We start from the raw sequence: 27523 nt of genomic DNA, 5'->3' as shown, positions 1-27523 counted from the left end.
TGGAGCCTCCCACCGGCGAAGGATTGGCCGCACGCACTCTCCCCCATCCCCATCTCACTCCCTCTACCGTCGCCGGACGCCGACCATATCGATCGCTCTCTCCGTGGCTGCAAGCATCGCCACTCTCTCTGACTTCTCGGAGGTGACTCCGTCCTCTTTTCTCTGTTCGTTCTAAACCCTAGTCCTCAAGCCTTTTCTTTGTCTATTTGAAGCTATAACAGAACGATTTTTTTTTTTTAACTCTTATTCTCCATTAAAATACAGTAAAATCCTGCTCCGATTTGGGTTATTCTGTGCTCGAGAGATATCTTTGTTAATCATATTCACTATTTAGCCGACCGGTCTCTCCGTCCTTATTTCCAGCTCCTACGAGTTTTATTGATAGATTTGATTAGTTTACAGACGCTTTCGGGGCTTACACAGTGACGGATCAATGGAGAAGAGAGGGAGGGTTGCTGTTGTGGTTCTTGGCGACATCGGTCGTAGTCCCCGAATGCAATACCACGCCCTTTCTCTTGCCCAACAGGTATATACTTGATCTGTCCTTTGCTTCCTTTATTCCTTTTTTCAATGAAATCATTCAATTCAAACTTTTGAGTTTTGTTTCTCCTCTACTTGGGAATCTGGATTTTGAGTTCTTCCAGGGGCTGGAAAGAGCAGTCTATAATTCTGTATGATTCAATTTACTGTAATTTCTTGTAATGTGATGGTCAGCATTGCTGGTACTAGATAATCCTGTTAAGACTTGCACCAATTCATTTGTTCAAGAACAAATTGGTTATCCAGTACCGGCGTTTTTATTTACTGGAGTTTTAGTTCTTGGCGATCTGATAGTGGAGGGATCTTTTTATTTATGTTGCTTGAAGTAATGTGGAACTGTGGATCAATTTAATATTTCCTGCTTTTAGTTGATGAAATTAGATGCAGATAATAATTTTTTGCTTTTTCGTTGTTAGTATGATATGGTTTTAGTGCTGACATGTATTGTTTGAGATGGCTTTATAGAATTAGTCCCCTGATTAAACCCAATAAAAGCCAACATGATTTTCTTGTGAGTTGGATCAGTGGTGGCTGGATATTAGGCTTGTTGATGCATGTCTTTCACGATGATTGATAAAATCTGGGACTTTTGAAGCCATACTCATGCATAGAGTCTGTCTTTAGTCTTGAGAAAGTCAGATAAAACTACAGCATAAGGTAAAAGAAGCTACAAACAGTAAACAAGAATGTGTATGTCTATTCTCTACTAGCATGTATATATAGACCAGGTATGGAATATATTAAGTATGCTTGTATAGGGAAAGGAGTATAAGAGTTGAAACTTAATGAAATATGTATGATCCCTTCACCTTCAATCCTAGATGATATGATCCCAGCCAATAAATGATTATCCCCTCTTAGTTCTTATATGCTCTTAAACTTATCTTTTGATTTTCTTCATAGAAGAATAATCATGATCTGTTGCACTTTGCATCTTCAGCTTCTCACCTAGTTAATTGTGACCCATTATCTGCTCCCTGAATCCAAATCATGCTGTGGCTTCTATGCAAATGCCTATGGAAATCAAGTTCTTGTTCATGAAGATAGCTTCACACATGGCTCAACAACAGAATGACATGTCATACCTTCATATCACAGACTCAACTTGTTAAAATAATGTATTAATTCCAGCTATTTAGATTGAAACCAACACTAGTAGTGAATTGTAGTTCATAAAGCTGCAGTTAGGTTAGCTGTGCAAATACTCCACTTTGAGTTGCTAGTGGATATTATGTAAATAACTCATGTTATTTAGTTAAATATTTATATCTTACTTTCAAAAGGTAATATTGGCCAAATATTTCTGTAGTCACCTTTAAGAATTTAGAAGTGACTATTCTTACCATTTTTGACCATAAATAGACTATGGTTCTTTAAAACTGGACAAAGTTGATCATAGCCAACCATATGTGACCATGTCTTTTACTTTGCTTGCCCATGTTCCACCACCTATAGAAACCCACATTCATATCGCTAAATGCTTGCAAATGGAAATTGTTTCTATAATATTCACTTCTAGCTCTTCTTACAGTTGTATGCGACTAAAGTTCTCATTATTATGAGTACTCTCTTGTTGATTTTGCATCTTGGAGATTATGCATTTTACATGCCGATTTGGTTTTAAAGGTCCCACAATACACTCATCATGTACACTTTGCTCCAAGCATACTTGGATTTCAATAATTTTAACATTGCTATTTCGATTATGTGCAATTTCAAGCTTCATATTCATTATAACTATTGTACGAACTATGCAAATTACTCTTTCATTTTATTCTTTTTACTGACTCCTTGTTTTATAATATTTTTGTTCAAAATGTTACCTGTACGTATTTATTGATCCAACTGTTTTCGTAGGCACATTTAGAGGTGGACATTGTTGCAAATGGAGGTATGATCTGGAAAGTTAGTAACTTATTATTGTTTTAAGATTATGTTGATGCTTATTTGCTGATTTGACTGCAAACCTTCCTTCCATGTTGCTGGATTATCAGGGTAATGTGGCTGTTAGTTAGTTATTGGTGATGCATTAGCAGCGGTTCATGTGCTGAAGCTGTCGCTCTCAGTTTAATCTTCAGTTTGAAATACTAGACTTGCGGCTGATACAAGTTTTTCCTCTCTTCCTGATACAAGTTTTTCCTCCCTACCTTTGATTTCTAGAAATCAAGATATAGTTGAACTAGTAGCTGTAATCATGACTGTAAAAAATGAATTCGATATAGATAGTCACATTAGATGCTCTCCAAGGATGTGGTGCTTTTTGATGGTAGAAGGCAAAAACTATGCATTGATTTTCTTTATAAAGAGGAAAATACAATTCTCAGCGCCTATTCCTTAAACAAATCTGCTTTTTAAGATGATAGCCTAGTATAATTTGAAAACAAGTTTGAGTCTGCTGATTCAGATTGATTCATGGAGGTGAATCCTAAGATGAGCTAATTTTTTATCTTTATTTATTCAGTCATTTTATCAGTGTGAACTGCCTCATGTTTGTTAAAGCAACCAATCATCTAATTGAATTCTATGATAATCACCTGACTTTCACTAATATGACTTCAAACCAGCTGATTCAAAATTTTCCAATTTTCTTGTTCTCTAATCATTTTTTAAGTTTACTTTCTTTTGGCCTTCTGCTTTGGTATTGAGTTAACTAATTGTGCATGCAGAATGATTTATGGTCTATGGGGCAAAACAGATGAGTGGAATGGGTATTCATATCTGCTAAGGTGAATTTTGTTTGGAGTTAAAGCAAGGCAGCCGCTTGAGTTAGTCGATTTAAACATGACCTTTTGGGAGAGTGAATTTAGTATAGGCCTGGAACCATGATTTAGTACTAGGGGAAGAGTAACATATGAATAGAGATTTATCAGACATGTCACTTGTATCGAACAGAGCTGATTATAGTGGCACATCATTTGAGCTACTCCGCAGGATCCAGTAAGTGGCCTTTTTGACCAAACTAAATGACATTTGATATACATATGACCACTTTGGGGAGAGAATGTAGCATAATCGTAGAAGGCTTGAACCATGGTTAAGTACTAGGGAAGAGTGACAAATGAATAGAGATTGATCAGACACATAATTTGTATCCCTTGAGCAGATGATAATGGTAAATCATTTGAGCTACTCCTTGGGATCTTGTAGTGGCCTTTTTTGGCCAAACTAAATGATGCCTATTTTCCAATTGTTTTTTAAGTTTATTGTCTTTTGGCCTTTTGCTTTGGTATTGAGTGAACTAATGGTGCTTGCTGAATGATTTATGGTGTATGGGGCAAAAGACATGAGTGGAAGGGGTATTCATATTTGCTAAGGCGAATTTTGTTGGAGTGAAAGCAAGATAGTCGCTTGCAAGGTTCGCCGTCTCGGTACCGGATCCCGTACCGGTGCCATACTAGCATAGTATCGGTACGGTACGAGATTTTTTTGGTGTACTAAGTGTCAGTACACTATCCATATTAGGTACTGATACGGTATGATTTGCTCCGTACCGTCCGATTCGGGCTAGTACGGTTAGGGCTGCAAATGGATCAGGTCGGGTCATGAGTGATCCTGACGCAATCCGGTTTCTTGTTCGGGTCCTAATTTTGGACTCAGACTCAACTCAATAGAAGATCAGGTCGGGTCAGGTCTACCACTATAATTTTTGACTCAGGTCACTCAGGTCGGGTCGGGTCCATATATACTCTGGACCCAACCTAAAAAATTCGGGTTCGGATCGAGTCCGGGTCAGGTCCAATTTGGGTCAACCCAGCCATGGCTTCAAAACTTGTTTGTACCTCTGCAGGTTGTGGCCACAGGCCCAAATAATTTTACAGATTTGGGTTGGGTCGTAGGATTGAAAACTCAAAATCAAATGGATCGGGTCGGTTCTGAATTCAGTAAACCTAAACCCGATCCGAAAAATGGAATGTGTCCAATTGTAGGATCTGACTTGGCCCCACTGGTCCTCCAAAACAGGTCAGGGTGGGTCTAAGTGGGTCGATCGGGTCGAGTCATGGGTCAACCCAACCCATTTGCAGCCTTAGGTACGGTGTACCATGGTCGCTTGAGTTATTCGAGTTAAACATGACCTCTTAGCATGAACCTAGAACCATGATTTAGTACTAGGGGAAAAGTAACAAATGGATAGGGATTTATCAAACGCATCACTTGTATCTTACTGAGCTGGTTACAATTGCAAAACATTTGAGCTACTCAAGTTCCTGTAAGTGGCATTTTGGACCAAACTAAATGATATTTATATAAATATGACCACCTTAGAGAGAATTCAGCATAATCCTGGAACCAAAGTTTGTTGTACTGGTCGGTACTGTATCAGATTGAGCATGTTATACCGGTTGGTACCATACCTACTGAGCACATCATACTTTATAGGTGCCGAATTGTTACGCAATCTCGTACCGTACCAACACCCATATGTCTCGCAGTCTCATACCGTATCGACACCCGTACGTCTCGCAGTCTTGTACTGTATACCAATACTAATAAGATGGTATCGGTACAAGGTCTGGTACCGAGATGACGAATCTTGCCTGGAACTATGATTAAGTACTAGGGAAGAGTGACAAATGAATAGAGATTGTTCAGACACATAATTTAGATCTCTCTGAGCAGATTATAATGGTAAATCATTTGAGCTACTACTTGGGATCCTATAGTAGCCTTTTTTGGCCCAACTAAATGATATCTATTTTCGGCAAAATGAACTTGTTGTCAATGCTACAATTTTCTTCATTGTTAAATGACCTATGAAGAAAAGATATACATATTTCCATTTAAGTCGGTGAACAATGAAGCTGAGATAAAAATTGTGAGGGAAGTGTTTTTTTTAATTGCTACAGTGCCTTAACATCTGTTCAAATTCACCCTTCTCAATCACTGACCACGATATTGAATAATGGAGCTGCCATTGTTATAGTTAGCCTGTAGGGAAAGCTCTTACCAAGATATAAATCAAGAGCAGGTAATACATGAAATCCATTTTTGGCTCGTAGTTGTTGCAGAGTGAAGGATTTTAATTCAGAAAACCATCTATCTTTATCATGATCTTCTTTTTATATGGTTTCTACTCATTTGCAAATAATGATCCCTAGTTGTACCTTTTTTCAAATTTCAGAATAATTCTAAAGTAGTAGGTAATGAGATTCCATGTAACATGGCCAAGTCAATTTTAATATCTTCTTAAATAGTATTCTACTAGTATCAGAACTTCTGAAGAATTTCTTTACTGACTTGAAAGTTGATTTATTGCAAATGTAAACCTAAAAATGACCAAGCACTAGTATTAAAGTGCTTTCATGGACCTAAATTATAAATTAGCATTACAAGGTCTATTAACACATAAAACCGAATCCTGACTAGTAGAATGGTCACCTTTTTAGGGGCAATAGTCTCCTCATGCGTATTGGGTTATGCAGGTGAAGTAATTTTCAATGAATCAACAAAAGGATGAAATCTCCTTGGTATTCTTATCACTAAAATAGTTTTAAGACATTGGAGATGTTTAAAGTTAAGGTCCATTGGGAGCTTAAATTTAGTGGTGTGAGTTCTAAGGCTGTTAGTGGACATAATCCTGCCCTTTGCATTCAAAATAGGTGCCATAACTGTGTTGAAGTGATAAAAAGGGCTTAGGAGCTGTCTCAGTACAAGGTGCGTACCATAGCGAACTAGTAATGTATAGATAAGGTACCTGGTAATGAGATTGCGGATCTTGATTTCAACACTATCATGAGTTTGAATTAGCTAGGCATTTGCTAGTTCTACTTAGAGGTCAGGTTGGCTAGAAAATTTAATAATCAAGCGTGGCATCCTCTCAATCACAAGCACACATTCGTGTTAACTTTTTGATTTCACATCCATTCACTGGCAAAATGTATGGCTTTTACTTTGATCCAATCTACTCTCTAGTGTAATGCATATATACATATACATGTACAATACGTATACATATACATATACATATACATATGCATATGCATATACATACATATGTGTATATCTATACTATATTATTAAATGAGAGAGGAATGTATTACTTTAGATTGCGCCTATCAAATGTTGTGATTAGAATAGCTTTGGTTCCTTTTTTCACAAATATCTATGAAGAAATATGATTAAGAAGTTAGATATACAATCCAGGTATGTCTTCATTTATCTCTTCACCTCCATTTCTTATGCCAAACTCGATGGACTCTATTTTAAAGAAAAATCTCTATCCATATTAACCATATCCTCAGCTATTTGGACTTTGTTTAAAATTTTTTTAAAAAAGCAAAAATATTGATACCTTTTATTTAATTTATGTATTTTGTCTCTTATATCCTAATTTGAACTATTCTTCTATTATTTTTTTGATGTACGTTACATGTGTGAGTTGCTAGGATACATATATGCTTTTATATATAGATAGAGAGAGATACACACATGTTATATATATACATATATAATGTAAAACATTATATATATACATATTACATATGTGTATATTTACATATTATGAGCTTGTATATTTACATATTATGAGCTAGACTTTGGTTACAATCTAGTGGATCTCCACTCAGATATGGTTAGGTCTACATTAGATGATGGGGGTCTTACATCGATGATTCGAGTTGTTGGATGTGATCTACTGCCTCTAAACTACTTACATACAAAAAATCATGGGATATGGAAATCCCTAGCCTAGGCATCAGGTGGTCAAAAAGATGGACAGTTTAAATAATTAGAAACAATACATTTTTTTTGACTAGTTGATGCCTAGGCTAGGGGACTCCAAATCGCATGATTTTTGGTGTGTAAGTAGTTTAGAGGTAGTAGATCACATCCAATGCCTTAAATCATCAATATGTGACCCCCATAGTTTGATTTAGATCTAATCGGATTGGAGCAAAGATCCACGTGCACTGTCAAAGCCTATGCTTGCGACGCCCTTTCTCGCTTCCGAGCGGTGAAAGGATTGGATTTCACCTATGATCAGATCAATGGGCAACCAATTAGTGTTGTTCCTATTGACATCGACTTTCAAGCTTAGTTTTTAGTAGGTCGGGATTTTCAAAACTGCTCCTAGCTCACACTATGGTGGTCGAGATACCGCTATGAGATCTGGGAGGGTGAGTAGTGCGAGGTGAAAGGCTCTCAAACTGTTTGGAGACTCAAGCATAGCCAAGTGTAGCTAGACTTAGCTAAAGTGGATCTTTGCTCTGATCCAGTTAGAGCCATTGGATGTGATCTACTGTCTTTAAACTGCTTATACATAAAAAATCATGAAATTTGGAGATCCAAAATCATCTGATCTGGAGACCCATAGCCCATGCATCAAGTGATCAAAAAATTGATCACTTGATGCATGGGCTATGGGCCTCCAGATTGCATGATTTTTGGTATGTAAGCAATTTAGATATAGTAAACCACATTTAATGGCTCGGATGATTGATATGAGACTTTTATCGCCTAATCTAGATATTACCGGATCTGAGTTGAGATCCTCTTGAGTGTAGCCAAGTCTAGCTACATATACATATACAGATATATACATATATATATATATGTGCATATATATATATATATATGTATGTATGTATGCATGCATGCATATATATATATTTGTATGCATCCATATATATATATATATATATATACATATATATATATATATATCTATATGTATGTATGTATGTATGTATGTATATGTGTGTGTGTGTGTGTATACATACATACATATATGTACCTACATACACACACGTGTGTGTATGTGTGTGTATGTAGATAGATTATGTATGTACATACATAAGTAACAAATGATTGATCTCCATAAGCAAGTAATATATTTTTTAAGCATGTTCTGTCATCCTATGCTTCACTGTAAATTTCTTTTATTTTTTTCTGGCACAAATGAACAGGTAGCGATCCTCATATGGCTGTTAAAGAGAACCAATCAATCCATCTTCACATAATGGTGCAGTCATTAACTATCACCTCTTTTTCTTCCCCCTTTTTTGTGCATAAGTACACATGCACACCTTTCAATTTCTTACTAAATAACTTATCTCATGTCTTTTTTCAGACATCAGTAAACCTCCAGGGACTATCAAAGATTTCAAGTGCATTGGCACTTTTACTTAAGGCTGCAGTGCAGTTTATTATTTTAGTTTGGTTTCTTTGTCTTAAGATTCCTCGTCCAGATGTTTTTGTTGTGCAGGTGAGTCCATATCTTAGGTACTCATATTTTCAACTTTTCCGTCATAATAGTTGCATGTTGTAGTAATATAAAACTAACTTAAGAGTTGGGGTCCACTTACCATCCATTGGGACACATTGCTCTATGAATAGTAGCCAATAAGGTTGCATGGCTTACTATTCAAGCGTATGTTGCAGTTCAATCTGTTGCATGCAAATCTATTGGTTGGATGCAACTGTGACTGTTATGGCTGCTATTCTTCAACTTGTAGTTACATAAATTAACTCTGTGCATTATATGCTTCTGATTATGATATCTATGAAACCTGGTTATATAATTCTGTAATTATTCTTGATTCCAACAGCCACAAAATGACCATTCTAATGTGATATATTGATTCCACTTTTCCATCACATAATAATTGGTGAACCATGGGTTAAAACAAGATTTATTAGACAAGGGTACAGGCAAGGTTCGCGGTACCGATGGTACCGACGTACCGGTCGGCTCCGGTAACGGTACGGTACCGGTGCCGAACCGAGCCGAACCGATACCGTACCGATGGGGCACATTCGGCCTAGTTTTGACCCCATAGTCGTTTTTTTTTTTTTTGAGTTCTTTCACTTTTGGATATTTTTTTTGATGTTTTTATGTTTAGGTTTAAGGTTAAAAGTAGATGATGCAACTTATTACTTCCAAATGATTCAAATAATGAGATGAAGAACATAAAATATTTTCAAATTAAGATACAATCAATTACATACATTTAAAGCACTCTCGAATATCTAAAATCGGGTTGAGTGGCACTTTGAAAAGTGCCCCAGTGTGGCACTTTTGAAAGTGTCAGCCTCTGGCCAGCGCTGTGGCATTTTCAAAGTGCCACAGCGCTGGCACTATTTTTCAGAAGCGAACCGGTGCGAACCGGCTCGGTTCGCACCGGTTCGAGCTCATACCGGTGCGAACCGAGCGGTTCGCACCGGTTCCCACATGTACCGGTGCGAACCGAGCCGGTTCGCACCGGTACGAGGCTCAAACCAAACGGTTCCGACCCATATTGGGTCGGAACCGTTTTATACCCCTGTACCGGACCGGTGCGGCTCGGTACCGGTCCGGTACGGGCTGAACCGACCGGTACAGGTCGGTTCAGCAGACCTTGGGTACAGGCCTACTGGTCACTTCTTGGTATGACATGTAATGTAGTGTGGTTGTTGTCTCAATACACAGTTCAGCCAGCATGGCCAGTATTCTGCATCAATATGGGTCAGTACATGTGGTACATACTGACTAGTATGAGCCATATGATGTTACCTGAATCCTTGGATTGAAGTGCTGGTTGACATGGAATAGCATGTATCGTGCTAGTGCTATGCCGGCATGTGGCATCACTACATGCTAATGCTAGTGTGCTAATGCATGCCTTGAATTCCAAATATTGTCATGGTACTAACATGAAATACATCGATCTTTGTTATGAATTTGGGATTCTTATGACCTGCAATTAAAGATTTGCATTACACTGCTCAACTTGGTTGCTTTGCTGGTGATCTTTATTTACACAGGAATGAAACCTTTGCAGTCATCCCGATAATTGAAATCCCCGAGAATCGTCTTTATATTTATTTAACTTAATATGGTATAAATCAGACACTATTTATTTGAAGTAAATATGGCTAGAAAAATAGAATAAATTCATGCATATAGCAATTGTTTTCTTTTGGTTAATCCATATTGGTTAAAACACAAAACAAAATTCATTGGTAGTCAATAAAACTGCTATCTTCCCCAATCTGCTGAAATAAAGGATTAGGGTAGTTTTGCAGTGTATACATTTCAATCTGTATACTCCTCTCCCAGATAATTAGTCTTTTGAGCTATTTTGATTTAGGAGTTTTGCTGTAAATTGTAATATATGAGTTTATTGTTATTCTTATTGATTGTGATTCATATTTTCTCTTACTTTATTAGCTATTTCAGTAGTGAGCACCAATGTATTTGTTAGACTCTAAATATTCAGTTTATTGTATCATAAGACAGCTGTCATTTTTAATTTTCTTTATTAATTCTTCTAATTATAATTTTATATTTAAATTATTTATATTTTAACTATAATTTGGACCAAAACCATTTGTACTATGAAATTTTTAGCCGAGACCACCAAAGATATCACAATAACATTTGCGCCAGGCTCTAAACCAGCCATTAACCTTTTAGGTGTTCCCATTAAGCTTTTCAGATACTTGTTTCAAGAATTAGGTAGAATTACTTCACTTGTTTTGAGGATTTTCTTCACCGTCCACCAGTTTATTGGGGTTGGAAGTAGTAGATGAACTCTCTTTTGCTCCTGATTATCTTCTCAAACCCAATATCCTTGTTTTATTTGAGTACTAATCAGAAAGTCCGCTGAGTAGAAGTAGAGGTTGAACTTTGGCATAGTTCATATCCCTGTCATGACATTTGACATGCTCTCTAAAACTTGATCTTCTTAAAGAAAACTTCCCTGCAACCCTAAAATATTATCTTCTGTAGTATCTAAGGAAAGAAATATGAACCAATATTAGGACATAAGTTAATCCTGCTGAAAAGGTATTGCAATTTTGTAGCAAATGATTTTTTGGGAATCCTGAACATGCTATAAACAATGTTGAGTTGGACTAATTAATTAGCTCTATTGTGGTTACTTCAAACCTTGATAAAGACTTCAAGCCATATGATTGGTGGATCGAATGGCAAATGCAACTTTAGATTGAAAAATGATGCTTTATGCATGACTTCAGTCAGTAGTTATTTTAATGCATGACTTCTTCTGGTAGTTATTTTCATGCTAAACTTGTACTTATTTCCATGTACAACTTATCTTGCATGAGTTACCTTGTATGGGCGCCAAGAGTCCAACTTTGTTGATACCAAAGGATGTAATTATCTTGGTTGATAGTTGGTCGGGTGTAAAAAAGTTTCTTATGAGGATGTGAACAGGATCAAGGAGGACAAAGGATTTAGATAGAAATTTGATCAATCCAATAACTGACATTGCAATGGCTTATGCTTTAACAATAATGGTATGCATTTTAAAAATAAACATAGTGTAAAATGTTACAAATTTGGTATGAAAAGAGAGAGATATATGCATAAAAGTCCATCTATGTAAAGTTACATATACATATGGTTGAATTTGCTATCGATGAACTTAAGGAATCCAAGATGTATGTTTTTTCCCTTCCAAAGATGTTAATTTAGATTATGAGAAGAGAATGTTGGAACGTACATAATGGGAATGATGGGTAAAAACTTTGGAGGTCAAGTATTTATGTGGAATGCAATTTATGATAGTAAAATTATAGTTAGACTTGATTATCAGGAGATTATTGACCGTGATAATTTTTCTTACCTTGGATCCATTGTAGAGATATAAAAATGGCATATAGCAAAACCATGTTTGCATTCAAGAAGCGAATGTTTAATATTGTAATCATCACTTTTTGGTCAGACGAGGGAAAATACTATGATGGAGCTATTTGGTTGGCAGCAAGGTTTGCAATCTTAGTCCGAGGACCCTATCGGTACCGAATTGAACCATATTGAGACTCAATATGCAGATGCATATCGATTTAGTATTGGTTTAGTGTTTTTTCACTTTTTTTTGCTGTTTATTTTTTAACTTTGAAGATTATTTTAAAGTTTATGGATTTTATAAATGATGACTTTAAGGATACTTTAATGTTATTTTATTTCATATTGGTCTTGAGAGATTGCATGATGCTTATAGATGCTATTGTAATTTTAAACATGGACAATGCATATTTTTGAGTTTGAATGTATATATATAATTAATATGAATTATAAAAAAAACATACTGACATCTAGTGCCTCGTGGAGTATCTATATTGCTCATGAACATTGGGATCTTGTTCATTGTTGGGGCCTTGGACTTGACTTCAACCTAGATGCTATGCCCACACTTGCATCTGATAATTTGAGCTTGTGGATAACCATCCTAATACTAATATTGTATGATATTCTGTTGGCCATCCCACTCCTGTCCGAGGAAAGACCGCACGGTGAAGTTTGACTCATAATCTAGCTGAGACTGTGGAGGGTAATAGTTACTCGAATACAATGTCTCAAATGTAGGATATGCATATGCGTTATATCTTTGCTGTACAGAATAGGATCCGGTGTACGATGAGGATCCAAATATATCCAAGGAACATACTTTGCGTGCTATATCGTTAGGTGCAACAGTGTTACATCCTGAATTATCTCCAGGGGCCCAACTCCTATATGTTATCATTATCCTCACAGGTCTTATAACTTGCATCATGGTTTGGATTCTGTGGCATGAGTGAAATGCAACTTACCGTGAATTGACTCAAACCAGATGGTTGTGAGTCGTGTGCACACCTGCCATGTTCACTGTTACCTTCCTGGCCACCAGATGCATCACCAGCAAACTGTTAGTGGTATCATTGCTCATATAACAAGACAGTTGGAACAACCAGTCATTCGAGTGCTTGGTTGTTACAGAATCTAAGTGAACGAGCTTCTCATCAACTCTCTCCAATGGATCTGCAACTTTCTTTCTTTTTACTTTCTTGCTGCTTTGAGAAATTGATTTATATTAACCTGGCTTTCCCTGCTTGCCTAGCTTTGCCGAGTGGATTGACTAGGACCACCATTCTGATTCCCTGACTACCCCTACCTTCTTGACTAGATTAGGTACTATGGTGACCTTTTCTTAGGATCTCCTAGTCATATCTCCAGGTGGATGTCTCAGATATAAAACCTTGCATTCTTGATTGGCACCCAACTAACCTCTTTGGTTGCTTTTGTTGCTGGGCATCGGCTGATTGTGAGCGTGGCATGTGTCGCTTTGCCCATTGCTCTACTCATGCCATCTAACATATATTCATACTAACTTTATGCTTGACAATGCAATTTGACTTCTAATTACTTTTGAGAATTGCCCTTAATCTTTTTCTTGATTGTAGATAACTCTTATACTATAGAAAATGTATTAGGGCCCAAAGAGAGCCATGTCTGCTCATTTTAGAAGATTTCACCTTCGTGGAAGTAACAATATATTACTTCATCTTTCATATTGTCTGATTTTGAGGTATTAGGACTTAAGTAGTTAAGTGCTTGTTGAAAGTAATGTTGCCAAAATGGCTTGGTTGGGACCATGGAATGCCGTACCAGCCGGTACATACCGGTTCGGTCCTAGATCGGTACCGGAACCACAAGAAAACCGATATTTTTCGGTTTTTTAGCTGAACCGGCCGGTACGGAGCCCGTACCGGTCGGTACCGGCCGATACCGCTTGGTACTGGCCTTGTACCGGTGGGAACCGGCCGGTTCGCGCCGGTACGATTTTTTTTTTTTAAGAACCACAGCGCCTCGCGCTGTGGTTTTTGAAACCACCGCATACCGGCCGGTACGGTACCGATACTGGCCGGTATGTACCGGACCGGAACCGTACCGGTCCGGCCGGTCACCGATACGCCGATCGGTACCGGTACGGCGGACCTTGGTTGGGAGTGTAATGCCACTAAAAGATGATATCATATCCACCTTTTGGCAAAAGATTCAGTGGGAGTACCTTTTCATGTTTTGCAGGACCAGGTGTTTTAAAATTCTTGGTGTTTCCTTGATAGGTAAAAAATAAATTGACATGATATTTTTCTTAATTTTTGTTTCACAGACAAATTAGTTCAGGCTAGTGGCCTAGTGCAACAGCAAAATTATCATGTTTAATTTTTACATGCTCAGTTGATAATTAAGAAAATTAAGGGTCCGACCCTTCTATCATCAGTCATTTTCCTTGCTGTATCACCTGTCTGGTGGAAAAGTTTAGCTCCTCTATTGATTGAGCTTGATCGATCTTGCTTACAACCACCAGATCAAGACCCCGGGAATCCATCAACAAAACTTTCCTTCCATATGGATCGTCGTGGCATGTCCAAATTTCCTAGCGAACTTATCCTCTTCCTATTGATCAAAATTGCTACAACCAATGGTTGTCCTTGGCGAAGCAAGCGGTCCGCATGCTCCTCCCGAATTATCAACTCAACCCCGACCTTGCGGTTAAGGTAACGACTTCGGACATGACTTCCATCAGAAAATCAAAAATACGCATGTCCGATGAAATGGTTGTTGCTATCTGCTCCAATAACGAATCATTGGTTTAACTGAATAACTAAAGAAAATAGATAGACCTTTCTCTTCGTCTCAGGTCGATGGATCTTCTCAATTGGAAGATCTCCCATATGGATAATACACATTCAAAAGGAAGAGACTTCCTCGGGACATTTAAGTGCTAATATTGCCGTTTCCCTATATCGTGTGTAGAAAAAAGGAAAAACTTCGAACATGGCTAAATCAAATTCATCTAGATCAAAATATAAGAGAAATAAGTGGAGAGGAAAGATCTCCAGAGATTCCTATCTCATTCCATTCCAGTGGCTTGACCAGTAACCAATGGCGAAAAATCCGGGTTGAGAAGGAAGAGAGAAGGGTTCCTCATTTTAGAAGGCTATATCAGCGAGAGCCTGTCAACGCCGAGGAGGCCTCCTACTGTGCGAGTGCTGTCGGTGGTGGGTCTTTCTTTGCATTTTTTCCCTTCAATACAAAGCTTTCTGCTTAGTCTCTTCAAAATTTTGGATCAGAGAAAATCTCCTGTCATTGCAAGAAAGGAATGGTCAAAAGTGTAATATAACAATATTGATCATTGTCTTTCTCTTTCCATGCTTGTGGTTGCTAATTGGTGTTTCTCTTTGCTCATACTCCTTCTCCAACTTTATGTACATTCAATAACTTAATTCATGTATGCTTTGATCTGCCTGTAGTAACTTTTAATAAATTTATATATTTTCCTTATGTTAAGGTTTGCTGATATTTCAGTACTCTTAATGCATCTGCAGAATCCACCATCTGTTCCCACATTAGCTGCTGTTAAACTGTCTAGCTGGCTAAGGCGGTCTACATTTATCATCGATTGGCACAATTTTGGATATACTTTACTTGGATTATCTCACGGGAGAGGTCATATAATAGTGAAAATCTACCACTGGTAATTTTGATCCTTTTTACTAAATATCTTTATTTATAGTCCAATAATGTGGTATTAAACCGAAGAAGGTTGTTGGCGGAGGCCGGTGTGGGCCAAGTCAGCAAGGCTCGCCCATGGCGGAGGCCGGTGTGGGCCAAGTCGCAATCGAACGCCGGAGGGGCGCTTGGGATGGTCGGTTTAAAGACCATGGTTAAGCCTTCACTATCACCTTGGGGTTTTAGTGAGATGGCAGCGCCTACGGTCCTAACAGTGGTATCAAAGCCAGCGGCACGGGTTCGATTCACAGGATAAGCGATTAAAAAAAAAAATTTCCTTGCTGAAGGGGGGGAATTGTTGGCGGAGGCCGGTGTGGGCCAAGTCAGCAGGGCTCGCTTGCTAGGGGGGATTGTTGGCGGAGGCCGGTGTGGGCCAAGTCAGCAAGGCTCGCCCGCAGCGGAGGCCGATGTGGGCCAAGTCGCAATCGAACGCCGGAGGGGCACTTGGGATGGTCGGATTAAAGGCCATGGTTAAGCCTTCACTATCACCTGCGGGTTTTAGTAAGATGGCAGCGCCTACGGTCCTAACAAAGGTCTTCATGAATTTTGTGTTTTGTAGGTTTGAAAAGTACTTTGGGAGGATGGCTGATGGTTCTTTGTGTGTTACAAAGGCAATGCAACATGAACTTGCTCAAAATTGGGGAATCAAGTGAGTGAACTGGTCAAAGTTTAGCTTTCTCCTGAAATTTTCGTGCAAGATAACTTGATATTTTTAGTAGTGCATTTATGCTCTACTTTACTACATACAATCAGAGCAACAGTTCTCTATGATGAGCCTCCTGAGTTTTTCCATCCTGCTTCACTCGAGGAGAAGCATGAGGTGAACCATTGTTCCATCTCTTTACAATTTCTTTTAAAAATTCACAAGTGTGACATTCAGATGTGCTACAGTTGTTTTCCAGGTTGGAGAACAACATCTGTCATCCAAATGGCATTCGTGATTGTGTTACTACTGGTAATATTTGTAAGGCCACCTATTTACAACTTCTCTGACTCTAATTGACCTTGTTGTCGCATTTTTTTTTGACTGACTTTTTTCTAATTGTTGCAGCTCAAAGAGGCCCAGAGAGTGGTGCTGCCATTCATTGGTTGGATCAATCTAGCAATACTCTCTTTAGTACTCAAATTGGCCATGAGATTTTCTTAAAAGCAAACAGGCCTGCCCTTGTTGTTAGCAGTACAAGCTGGTAAACCATCACTTATTGAACATTCAGTACACATTCTGAAATTATATTTTCTAGAATATATATTTTAGATGAGAGTGCTATATGCTGTGTTTATGAAGAGTTGTTCTTAGTTTTCTTTTAATTTTTTTTGAATATAATAATATCTTATTATGACTCAAATTTTCTTCTGATAGTGTAGAGTCTTAACAGATGTCAGTAAAATCATCTAAATCTGGTTTTGATTTTATGCTTTAGCTTTTTAGGACCCAAACTGAACCTGAATTTTGTCACAAAGACGTGCCTAATTGTTGGTCTTCGTTTACTAAGTTGTTGATTGAGTCAAAATGAATGAGTTGCCGGACCAGACCTGCTTGCTTACGTAGCCATATATGACTATAGTCATGTGATGCAGGCATAAGATTAGATTAAGTAGGAACAGATCTATTGGGCCTTATTGTTTTATTAACTTGGCATTCTTACAAAATAACATGTAAGCTGACCTTCCCTAGAAGACATAAATTTATGTTTTAGAAAAGAATGCTGCTATGTTTCCCCAAGAACCTCCATGGGGAGGGCATTAACTTGGATTTGCTGCAACAAAAAGGGGGCTCAGGTTTCCATTTTGGCCCAAAATACCAATTTCGCTGTTGGTGGTTCCTAGAGACCTGTGGTTTACAGCTGTAGCTAGGAGATTTTGGGAGAGCTTAAGCATTTTGCTTCAGAAAACTTATGACCCTCTGTCTTATGAATCTAATTGCCGATGGTCCCCCTGACCTAAAGGAAAGTATTCCCTTTCTCAAAAAAAAAAAAATCACTTGATTGCCTTAATAGGCTAAGGGCATGTGCTTATGTCAATGTATTTATTGAAACATGAATGAGTTGACAGGAGTTGTTCTTTAGGCCAGTGTCTAGAGAAAGATGAGTGGTATTGATGTTCTCCCATTTTGATATATTCAAGAAATATGAATTGTAAATGTGTCTTACATAGATTGGAGTTCAAAAGAAATGATATGATGTAAATTCAGTTGAAATGGTTATCTAGCTTCCTTTAAACCCACAACTGAAAACTTAACATTATTCATCTATTTATTCATGGAAAGATCATATTTCTAAGAACCAGTGATTAAATGCCTAACATATATTCGTCATATCTATGAAGCATGGATAGGGATACTTCGGTATGGCAAATCTTGAAAATGCTGGATATAATGTGGTTAAGATATATCTATGAATATATGCATTTTAAAGGTACATGCATATGCATATATAAAAACATTTATGTACATTTTTATGGATGCAAAAGAGCATCCATAAAGCATTATAGGCTATCGAAATAATATAGTCCACACTTACAGCTTTTACATGATCATCATTTTGTCATTATTCAAATGTATAGACTCTGATTCATACTTAATGTTTTAATATCACTATCAAATATTACAAAATTGACTATTCACTGTTAAAAGGCTAACACTAAAAGAAAAATAAAGCAGCCCCCACCTCATTTTTGAAGCTTTGGAGAAGTATCTTGAGTGTATCCAAGAAGAAATCTGCAATGATTTTTAGTTTTTAAAAAAAGGATACGTAACACATGTATCAAACCTCAAACATGTTCTAAAAAATATCTGACGAATATCAAATATCCAATATATATCTGCTACAGACAAGTCATGTGATTTGAAGTATCCATGACATGTTCTCTTTCACTAACCCATATACTAAAAATTAAGCACAGATCAGTCCATCTAATAATGTTGCAAGTATTTTTGTCCTGTTAGGTGTTGCAGAACTTGCATAACTATACTCCAAAGTGTTCCTGGGCATCAAATAGCTTAATAGATGAAGCTTTTGGAAATCAAAACTTGAATTTCCATTTTCAGTACATTTCAGCAGAACAACTTCAATTTTGTTGTGTATGTTTTATTCTTTGTAGTTTTAACTTGTGCAAATATAAATATTTGTCAGCACATCTATTAAGATTGTTGTGATTTGAAGTTGTTAGTCATGTAACTCACCAAATATGTTTAGCTCATATATGATTGTTCACATGCCGTTTAAACAGGATTATGACTGATAACATTGTTTTGACTGAATGGTATAATTGGAGTAGACCTTTTGTTTTGTGTGTATCAAATGGATCTCAAAAATTATTTTTTTCGAAATAACGATCAAAATTAACCTTTCAGTAAACTTATCCATCTGTTAGGAATTGGCTTCAAGGGTCCTTATTATGTATTCTTGCAATCTTTTCATATCTTTGATACGAAAATCTCTGTGGCGTTGGCTTTCAATCTTTCATTATTCTTCTTTATGCATCCTAACAAATCAGAGTTCCAATCTGCTACACTTTCTTCTGGTCTTCTTTGCACATGAATGTGGCTTATACCATCTCAAGTGGCATCAGGCTCTTACAAAAATGTTGAAAAATATAATTATGATAATTGGCAAATGAGTTACTTCAATCTATTTCAGGACACCAGATGAAGATTTTGGCATACTTCTAGAAGCAGCAGTTATGTATGATAGGCGTGTTGCTGCAGCCTTAAATGAGGATGATTCAGTTGAGGAAGAAAAGATTTGGACAGACATCAGCAATGGGAAACAATACTTATACCCTAGATTGCTGTTCATTATCACTGGTATGGTTTGTATACATTTTTGTTATTACCCTGAGTAATGCCAGGTAATACTCAAGCAGACGTTTTAGATTTTGAATTTGAAATTTGAAGGTAAAGGGCCTGAAAGAAGAAAATACGAGGAGCAGATAAAGAAGTTAAACTTGCGACGTGTGGCCTTCCGAACAATGTGGCTGTTAGCTGAGGATTATCCATTATTACTTGGTAGGTTTTTGCTATTTTTGCCAAAAAATGCACAAAGCATTTTCTACATTTTAGGTCTAACATCCTCAAAAATTCATTCTATTCCAGGATCAGCAGATCTAGGTGTATCATTGCATACTTCCTCATCTGGTTTGGACCTTCCAATGAAGGTAACTTGTGGTTGAACTGTTCGCTCAAACTGACATCAACTTTTAATTGCTTTATTCATTAAAAGCTGTCAACTGATCTTATCAGGTAGTTGATATGTTTGGATGTGGGCTGCCTGTTTGTGCGGTTTCCTTCTCATGGTAAGCTTCATCCTCGAATTGAATACCTAGAGCACTGATTCTGCTAGAGTTAAGTGTAATAAATTATAAAATTCTTTTCAAAAATGAATGTGAGTCTTCTGTTGCATGTACTGTATTAAGCATCACTGAACTTGTAGAAGTTGAGAAAAATGGACTTCTCTTTTCGACATCATCTGAGCTAGCGGATGAATTTATGGTAAGCTCTTCTGCTAGGTTTTTTTAATTCATCTTTTCATTTAATGTTTAAAAGAAAAGTTTACAACTAAAAAAGTTGACTGCTACTGAAATATTTATTAAAAAAATATAAACAATAAAAGTCAGCATCTTCCAGCTGGTGAAGACCACATTCGCATTCTGTTTTGTTGCTTTATTGGATTTTACTAGTAAAACTTAAATTAGAAACCTAATCGTAATTTCCTTCTAAATAACCTGCCGGTGAAATCAACGCAGATGCTTTTCAAAGGCTTTCCAGAGAGATGTGATACATTAAACTCTTTGAGGGATGGTGCCTTGGCTACAGCGTCCTCTGCAAGGTGGTCTACTGAATGGGAAACACATGCATTGCCACTAATAAGTGAGGTAAGCATCTCAATTTGCTTTATTAGTTGTGATTCTACTGTAAACCCATGAATTATCTAAATTGCTGTTTGTGAGCACTTTGGACATGGTTATACAGAATTTATAATTCCCCATAATTATACAGTAATCTGTTTAGAAGTTAATAGGGGTTTCATCAGGGATTATGACTGTGGTAGTTTTTAAGGTGGTAGTATGGACCAGCAGACTTTGCAGGTGTCTTGTTTGGGATATCACCACATTAATCTCTATAATTAAATTATTCGCGCTGTTTTCATGCATGCGATGGAATGAAGTATTGAATAATCATTAGAAATGGATGAAATAGTACATGAGTTAGTAATGAGCTACACAATCAGGACTCTGAAATTCAGATTTAATGAAGTCCGAAGTGGTTGGATCATTAATGCTATCCAAAGTCTTTCAATAACAGTTGCATCTTGAATTTTTTTCTTTTTTTTGGGGGAGAGAGGCAACAAGTCCCGACCTCCCTACTCCCTGTAAAGTGATTCAATCATCTGTATGATGCCTGTGATTTTGTGGTTTGTGTTTTAGCTTTCACTCTTTTTTGTGTGCGTTGTTTCACGGGGCTAATTTTTACCAATTTGCAGCTCATCTCAGGGAAACAAAGATGATAATTGATGGAGATTGAGAACATTCTGAAACAACCTGGATGCCTTGGTGTAAATGAAACCGAATATTTTGCATGGCCTTGCTGCCAGGAGATGGTGAGCCAAATCTGAGTGGGAAGTTATATGGTTAGGCGGAATATGCTTTTGAATTTTTGCTATTTGGGCTACAAGTGAAACCAGTTACAAGGGACTTAAGGTTTCAAGTCCACAGGCACAGGTCATGGATGCTCAAGTGTTGATAATATGTTTAGTGGTGGTGACGATGTGATATATCATGGGATATCAAGTTTCTTGTGAGGATTTTTTTTAATTCTCTGGATTCCCCTTTTTTCATATAAACTGAGTGGTTTGATGCCAAGAGATGACTCACCAAGCTGACTTTCCTGTAATCTAATGTCATCTTTTTCACCTTTGAAGAAAATCTTTTGCAAAATGTTATCATTCAGTAGTTACATAATTGTGTTAGGGGTGAATTTTGCAATGGATCAAGCTGGAGTTTCACCTGTATGTACTGACAATTGCCTGATGATGACTTGGTTTAACAAGCAGGAAGTTGCTTCTTTATGAAAGTTGTTGGTCAGCAAAGCTTGGATAACAACAAAATAAAAACTATATAGAAGTAAACAGGGAAAACTGCATAGAAAAACAGGGTATAAATGTAAAATACTGTGTACGGAACACAAACTTAAATGTATACAAGGACTAAATGCAATATGCTAACTACATACAGGCTAAATATAAAATGGAAGACGGGGTGAAAAGAACTACTGTAGGGAGTTTATTGAAACCATTGATTTAGAATATAGTAAAATGGCACGGGAGTTTGTTGAAACTATTGACTTCAGAATATAGTAAAATAGCACTGGGCTTAGGGGGGGTGGTGGGGTATTTATTATTTAGAAATTTGTAATTCTTCCCTGATGGATAATGAATTAGGTTCATATGAATTAGAAAGTTTTAATTTTTCAATCAAAAAAATTATTTTACTTAAGAAGACTCGGATTTCTAGACCATTATGGTAGTTCGACTGAGATTTATTTGTTTCGGTATTTTTGGAACATGAGTGTGTGATTTGTTATAACTAACCCTATTGGTAATACAGGAAGTGGGTCGGTCATCTCTATCAAGATGATTCTTTGTTTAAAAATACATGGTCGGTAATCCAAACCTCGATATATATGAAACTAATTTAAGTAGATTTGAGTACTTTCAAACAGAAAAACGGGATAAAATATATCATTTCTCGTCTTTGCATTCGTAAAATTTGTTTTTGATAACCATTTTAGTATGGATTTTGCCAAAAAAAAAAATCAACTTAATATTCAATTTTCCAATAAAATATCAAAATTTTCTTCTTTTTTTTTTTTCTTCCAATTTTGTTCATATTTAGCCTCTCTTGATCAAATTGCTTATCAATCTAACAATATATTTCTCAATATGGTGACCAAAACATATACGGTGCCAAAAATTAGGAGGCCTCCGCAAAAAGGAAGGACAGTGTTATTGGTGGAGTTGAGGTGGGCTTTATAGGTAATAAGAACATCGTAAATGGTAGCAACGATGAGGGAGATGGGTTTAAGATGAGCTGCAATGGTCAAGAGGGTTGCAAAGGAGGGTGATGGCATTCATAGAGCCAAACTGAGGGAAGTGAGAAAGGAGGTAGGTGGTGTTCTGTGGCTCAAAGGAAGCTGGTCTCTATTAAGAGAAAGTGGACGAAGATGTGTAATAGGTGGTAAGCGACGATGGAGAGGAGATGAGGAGCATTCATGCGTGGAGCGGATACTAGAACTGATGAGGAGGGCGACAATATTTGGCCGATGTAGGGAAAGAAGAAGATGTGAAGGTAGTAGGAATGGCAAAATATGAGCTGGCCTGTCAACCCGACCCGTGTTCGACCCGCCATAAACAGATTTGAGTTTGGCCTAAATAGGTTCGGATCGTAAACAGGTTGACTCGTTTAACCTGTTTATTAATTGGGTCGGATACAAGTTTTAGATATCTGACCCGTTTGACCCATTTAGCCCGTTTAATATATGGTAATATGGCCCATAGAGAAGTAAGGCCAAAGGCCCAAAATGTTGTAGAATATATATATATATATATATATATATATATATATATATATATATATATATATATATATATATATATATATATATATATATATATTCGGTCCCCCTCTATGTTGTAGAATATTATATGGGTCGGGTAGGGCACAATCGGCTGCCTGCGGCGCTCCCATTAGTTGTGCTCAGTTCATCAACCCAACTTCTCTATCCCCATTATCAGCGGAAACGAAACCCTTAGAGAGAGAGAGCGAGAAGCTAGATTGGTTGTTAATGGCGGGAGGCTTGGTGGCGTCGTCGGGGGGAGTGAGCCCTGGCTTGGTGAGGGTCGTCCTCTTGTTGATGGGGCTGGGAGCCTGGGACTCGCCGGATACATAGTCGGACCCCCTCTATATTGGCACCTCGTCGAAGCCCTCGGCCGCTCCTCCGCCTGCTCCCCTTGCATATGCGACTGCTCCTCCCAGCCTCTCCTCTCCATCCCCAAAGGTATTCTTCTTTTTATTCTTCTCCGATTCGCTGCTTTCCTTCATATTCTTACTCGGATCGGAGATCTGATCCCCTCTTGCTGCGGATCTCAAGCATGCTCGTGAATAAAGATCTTATCTCCGCTGTTGTCGATCTCGACCTCACCCTCTCCGCTGAGATCCAAGGATCCCGCCCCCGACCTCGTCGCTGGTACTTCAGAGGTGCCTTCTCAATCGATATGCTTCACTCCCTCTATCCTCCCCCCACCCCACAAACCTCACCACTAAACCCTCCTCCGGCGCCACCACCACCAGTCCATCCCCCTCAAGCCCTAAGCCCTGAGTTAGGCCTGATCTATCGAAGCTAGGGTTTCTCTTTCTCTCCCGGAGCTCGATTCCCCCCTCGAAACGATTCCAGTTCGATTCATCCAAATCTCGCTCTGATCTCTACTGCACATTTTTGTTGGAATATTGGAATAATCTTGTGCATTTATTCCTTAATCTTTTCAAATCTTTTAGGGTTTTTTTTTTGATGGGTTGGGCTAAACAGATTAAACGGGTCGGATTGGGCTGGGCAAACAGGTTAAATAGGTCAGATCAGATTGGGCAAACAAATTACTTGTTTATTAAACAGGTTAAACAGGTCGGGTCGGATTACCTGTTTATTAAACATGACAGGTTCAGGTTGTAATTCCTGACCTGTTTAATAAACAGGTCGGGTTCAAGCTTATAATTTACTGATCCGGTCTGTATTTGATCCGATCCGTTTATGTCTGACCCGATCCGATTGCCACCCCTAGGAGGTAGTGATAGGTTTTGGAGGATATGTCATTTGCTTTGACACACACCTTTCAATAGACAACTCATATATAATATATATAGCAATACACATATGCCTTTCTTTGCGTAAATCTTTTTGTTTCATCCGCCATCCATCTATCAATAAACTGATACACGTACCTGTTGCATTGTTTAAAGTTAGGAAGGGAAGGAGGGAAGGTGGACAAGATGGTGGGCAAGGACGAGGAGAGTAGATGTTATGATTGGCGAAGAGGGCATTGATGATGTTTTTGTGAGGGAGCACCATGAAGCATCGGATGGTTTTCTCATAGTCAGAATCTTCTTTCCAGCATCTTGCTTTTTGTCGGATATATTCGAAACTGATTCTTTTGTTGATGTTAGAGGAGGAGGATTTCAAGGACTCCTTATTGGTGCATCATCCTTAGCCTCGACATGGAAACCATACTTGGATTTTAGAGAGATTGCTAGTTTGGCCTTCACCATTGAACCTTGCCTAGGAATATGAGGTGATACTACACTAGCGGCGATAAATAATAATATTCCACATACAATAGCTGTATATCGTGATATATATCTGTAACTGTGTGCATTTTATTTAAAGTGTAATTGGAAGACTAGACAGTAAACATAATTATGTATCAAAAAAAATATAATACATGTATCCAGTAAAAATTAAGTGTGCACCAAGGATCAGACTTAGTGTGACCAAAAATGCAGGTCTTGGTCATGTAGTATTATATCGGATATCGAGTAAATGTGCATCAGAGTATCATATCTAATCTACGACAAATAAATTATATATTGACAAATATTATTAGCATGCCAAATTGGGTAATATATCTATTGCCCAAAAACTAAGCGACAGGTGCTTGCATTGGTTTCTTGATAGGGGGAGGATGAGTGAAACTTAATGACACACCCATAGAAAGACGGGTGCGCATCACTATATGTCATTTGCATGCTGTCTGTTAAAAGGTGTCTCGATTTAGATGATATTGGTATATCGGTTAACATATCTATACTAGTGAAAATGACGTATCCTCGAGAACTCACCGCCACCTCTATATTCTCTTAACCAAGACTGGCCAAATCTTTTTCTATTTGTTTGCGTTTATTCTTTATTATTTTGCTATTAGTGTTTATCCTGGATGGGGAGAGAGAGAGGAGGAGAGAGGGCATGAGCGAGGTGTGTCCCAAGAAATGGGCGTTGAGCCACCAAGGTGGTAGCCTGGTGGTAAGGGGACGATAATTCCGTCCAAGTTGCCCAGATTCGAAATGCGCGGGCGTCGATTAAATTAGGGAACCGATGCCCCACGTTCGGATAGTTTGTTGGCAGTTATGCTTTCCTTCCACTTATACTAAAGTGGCGCTGGGGTGACGTACCCATACGTGAGGCAGTGAGCCCAGTAGCATGAGCCCATGGGTTGGGGAAGGCATGTGAAACCTGCGACCTGATGGAAGGAGGCCAGTGGGGGCTGCTACGCGACTAGGCCCCCCTTGTATCGTTTCACCAAAAAAAAAAAAGAAAAGAATTGGGCATTGGCATATACGGCACGTTCCATCCCAGTAATTCATTCTTCTCTCTCCCCCCTTTTGATGTAATGGACTTGGCTTGGTTGTTAATGGCTATGGAGAATGCCTCAAGATGCACGCCGATCAAATTACGACAAAGGCAACTAGATCTAAGCTTGGCTACATATGAGTGTAGCCTAGTTCAACTCTCTCTCTCTCTCTCTCTCTCTTTATATATATATATATATATATTATGTAACATATTTTTTATTTCAAAATTTAAAAGAGGAAAAAAGAAAGGGGAATATTGGGATAATCCTAATCCTTACCCCTAGTTCGGAGGTGCAAACCCGCTCTTCGTTCCTCTCTCATGGGCTTGGGCACTATTTAGGATTGTCGTTGGTAGTAGAGCTTTTGCAAAAAGCTGTTTATTGTTTGGTAATTACAATTTTAAAGCGCGGTAGAACTTTAACTTGTGTTTGCATGGTATGACAAGATGGCAATAAAATATATTGCATGGTATTGTACAGTAAAATATAATACAATATAAAATTACATTATATTACATATTAAAATATAATTACATAGCATATAATATGATATAATATTTTAATATAATATTCTTATAATATAGTGTAATATGATATTGTATACTATAGCATAAAAATATAACAAAACATAATATAGTATAATATAATATATTAATGATTGTTACATAGTATAATATTGTTATAATAAAGCATAATGTAATATAATATTGTAATAAATGTAATATTATAATATGATATAATATAATAATGCATTATTACATATTAAAACATTATTAATTAGTATAATATTATTATAATGTAACATAATGTAATATATTATTGTAATATAATGTAGTATAATATAATATATTTTCTTTAAGTATAATAATATGATATGATAATAGATGTACTAACAATATTTTTCATTCGGAGGTATTTTGGTTGTTACGAAATTTTATTAAAGCCAAAATAACTTCTAGATTTTTTACCAAATACTATTACATTATTTAAAAGCGTTTTTAGAATGTCAAAAAATATTTTCTTGCCCCTCAAACACTTTGCCAAATGAGGCCTAACCGCTTGGGACTGGCTCGGGCCATCAGGTTGGGCCCGGGTCTATCGGGCCGGCCTGGGGCTTTGGATAAGAGTAGTCCTCTCTTTAGCCCAAAAGTTGGTAGGCGCTGGTCCGGTTTTTTAAATGAACCGATTCGGTTTGAACCACTGTGGACGACGACGAGGAGAAGCGGCCTAACCCTAAATATCAACAAAACCCTCAGATTATGATCCAACGGCTCTAAAAGTTATAACGCCATTTTATAAATCCGGCTCCCGT

General features: G+C 37.6%; 1 protein-coding gene across 7 annotated transcripts; it reads left to right on the top strand.

Annotated features, from left to right (window-relative positions):
* On the top strand, positions 1-21783 carry LOC120106571 (UDP-glycosyltransferase TURAN-like). Of its 7 annotated transcripts, none has more exons than XM_039119543.1 (17): positions 1-142; positions 424-526; positions 2398-2431; positions 8442-8497; positions 8606-8740; positions 15634-15782; positions 16377-16466; positions 16571-16637; positions 16709-16781; positions 16869-17004; positions 19456-19622; positions 19713-19823; positions 19911-19972; positions 20058-20110; positions 20231-20306; positions 20561-20689; positions 21298-21783. In XM_039119543.1, exons 2-17 carry the CDS (start codon positions 434-436, stop codon positions 21319-21321), a joined length of 1455 nt encoding a protein of 484 aa, XP_038975471.1. In that variant the 5' UTR covers positions 1-142; positions 424-433; the 3' UTR covers positions 21322-21783. The 7 variants fall into 7 exon arrangements, 6 of the variants coding, with proteins under 6 accessions (XP_038975471.1, XP_038975469.1, XP_038975470.1 ...); XM_039119541.1 differs by having other exon boundaries at positions 4-142; positions 403-526; XM_039119542.1 differs by having other exon boundaries at positions 5-142; positions 403-526; positions 16709-16772.
* The last annotated feature ends 5740 nt before the right edge of the window (positions 21784-27523 follow it).

The sequence above is a fragment of the Phoenix dactylifera genome, unplaced genomic scaffold, assembly GCF_009389715.1.
Source record: "Phoenix dactylifera cultivar Barhee BC4 unplaced genomic scaffold, palm_55x_up_171113_PBpolish2nd_filt_p 000566F, whole genome shotgun sequence".
Taxonomy (NCBI): domain Eukaryota; kingdom Viridiplantae; phylum Streptophyta; class Magnoliopsida; order Arecales; family Arecaceae; genus Phoenix; species Phoenix dactylifera.
This window is presented reverse-complemented; position numbering and strand designations above follow the sequence as displayed.

Coding starts and splice junctions, on each gene's coding strand:
- LOC120106571 (XM_039119543.1), top strand. CDS start 434: ATGGAGAAGAGAGGGAGGGTTGCTGTTGTGGTTCTTGGCGACATCGGT. Junction 16,467..16,570: donor GCTCAAAATTGGGGAATCAA/GTGAGTGAACTG, acceptor ACATACAATCAG/AGCAACAGTTCTCTATGATG. Junction 17,005..19,455: donor GTTGTTAGCAGTACAAGCTG/GTAAACCATCAC, acceptor AATCTATTTCAG/GACACCAGATGAAGATTTTG.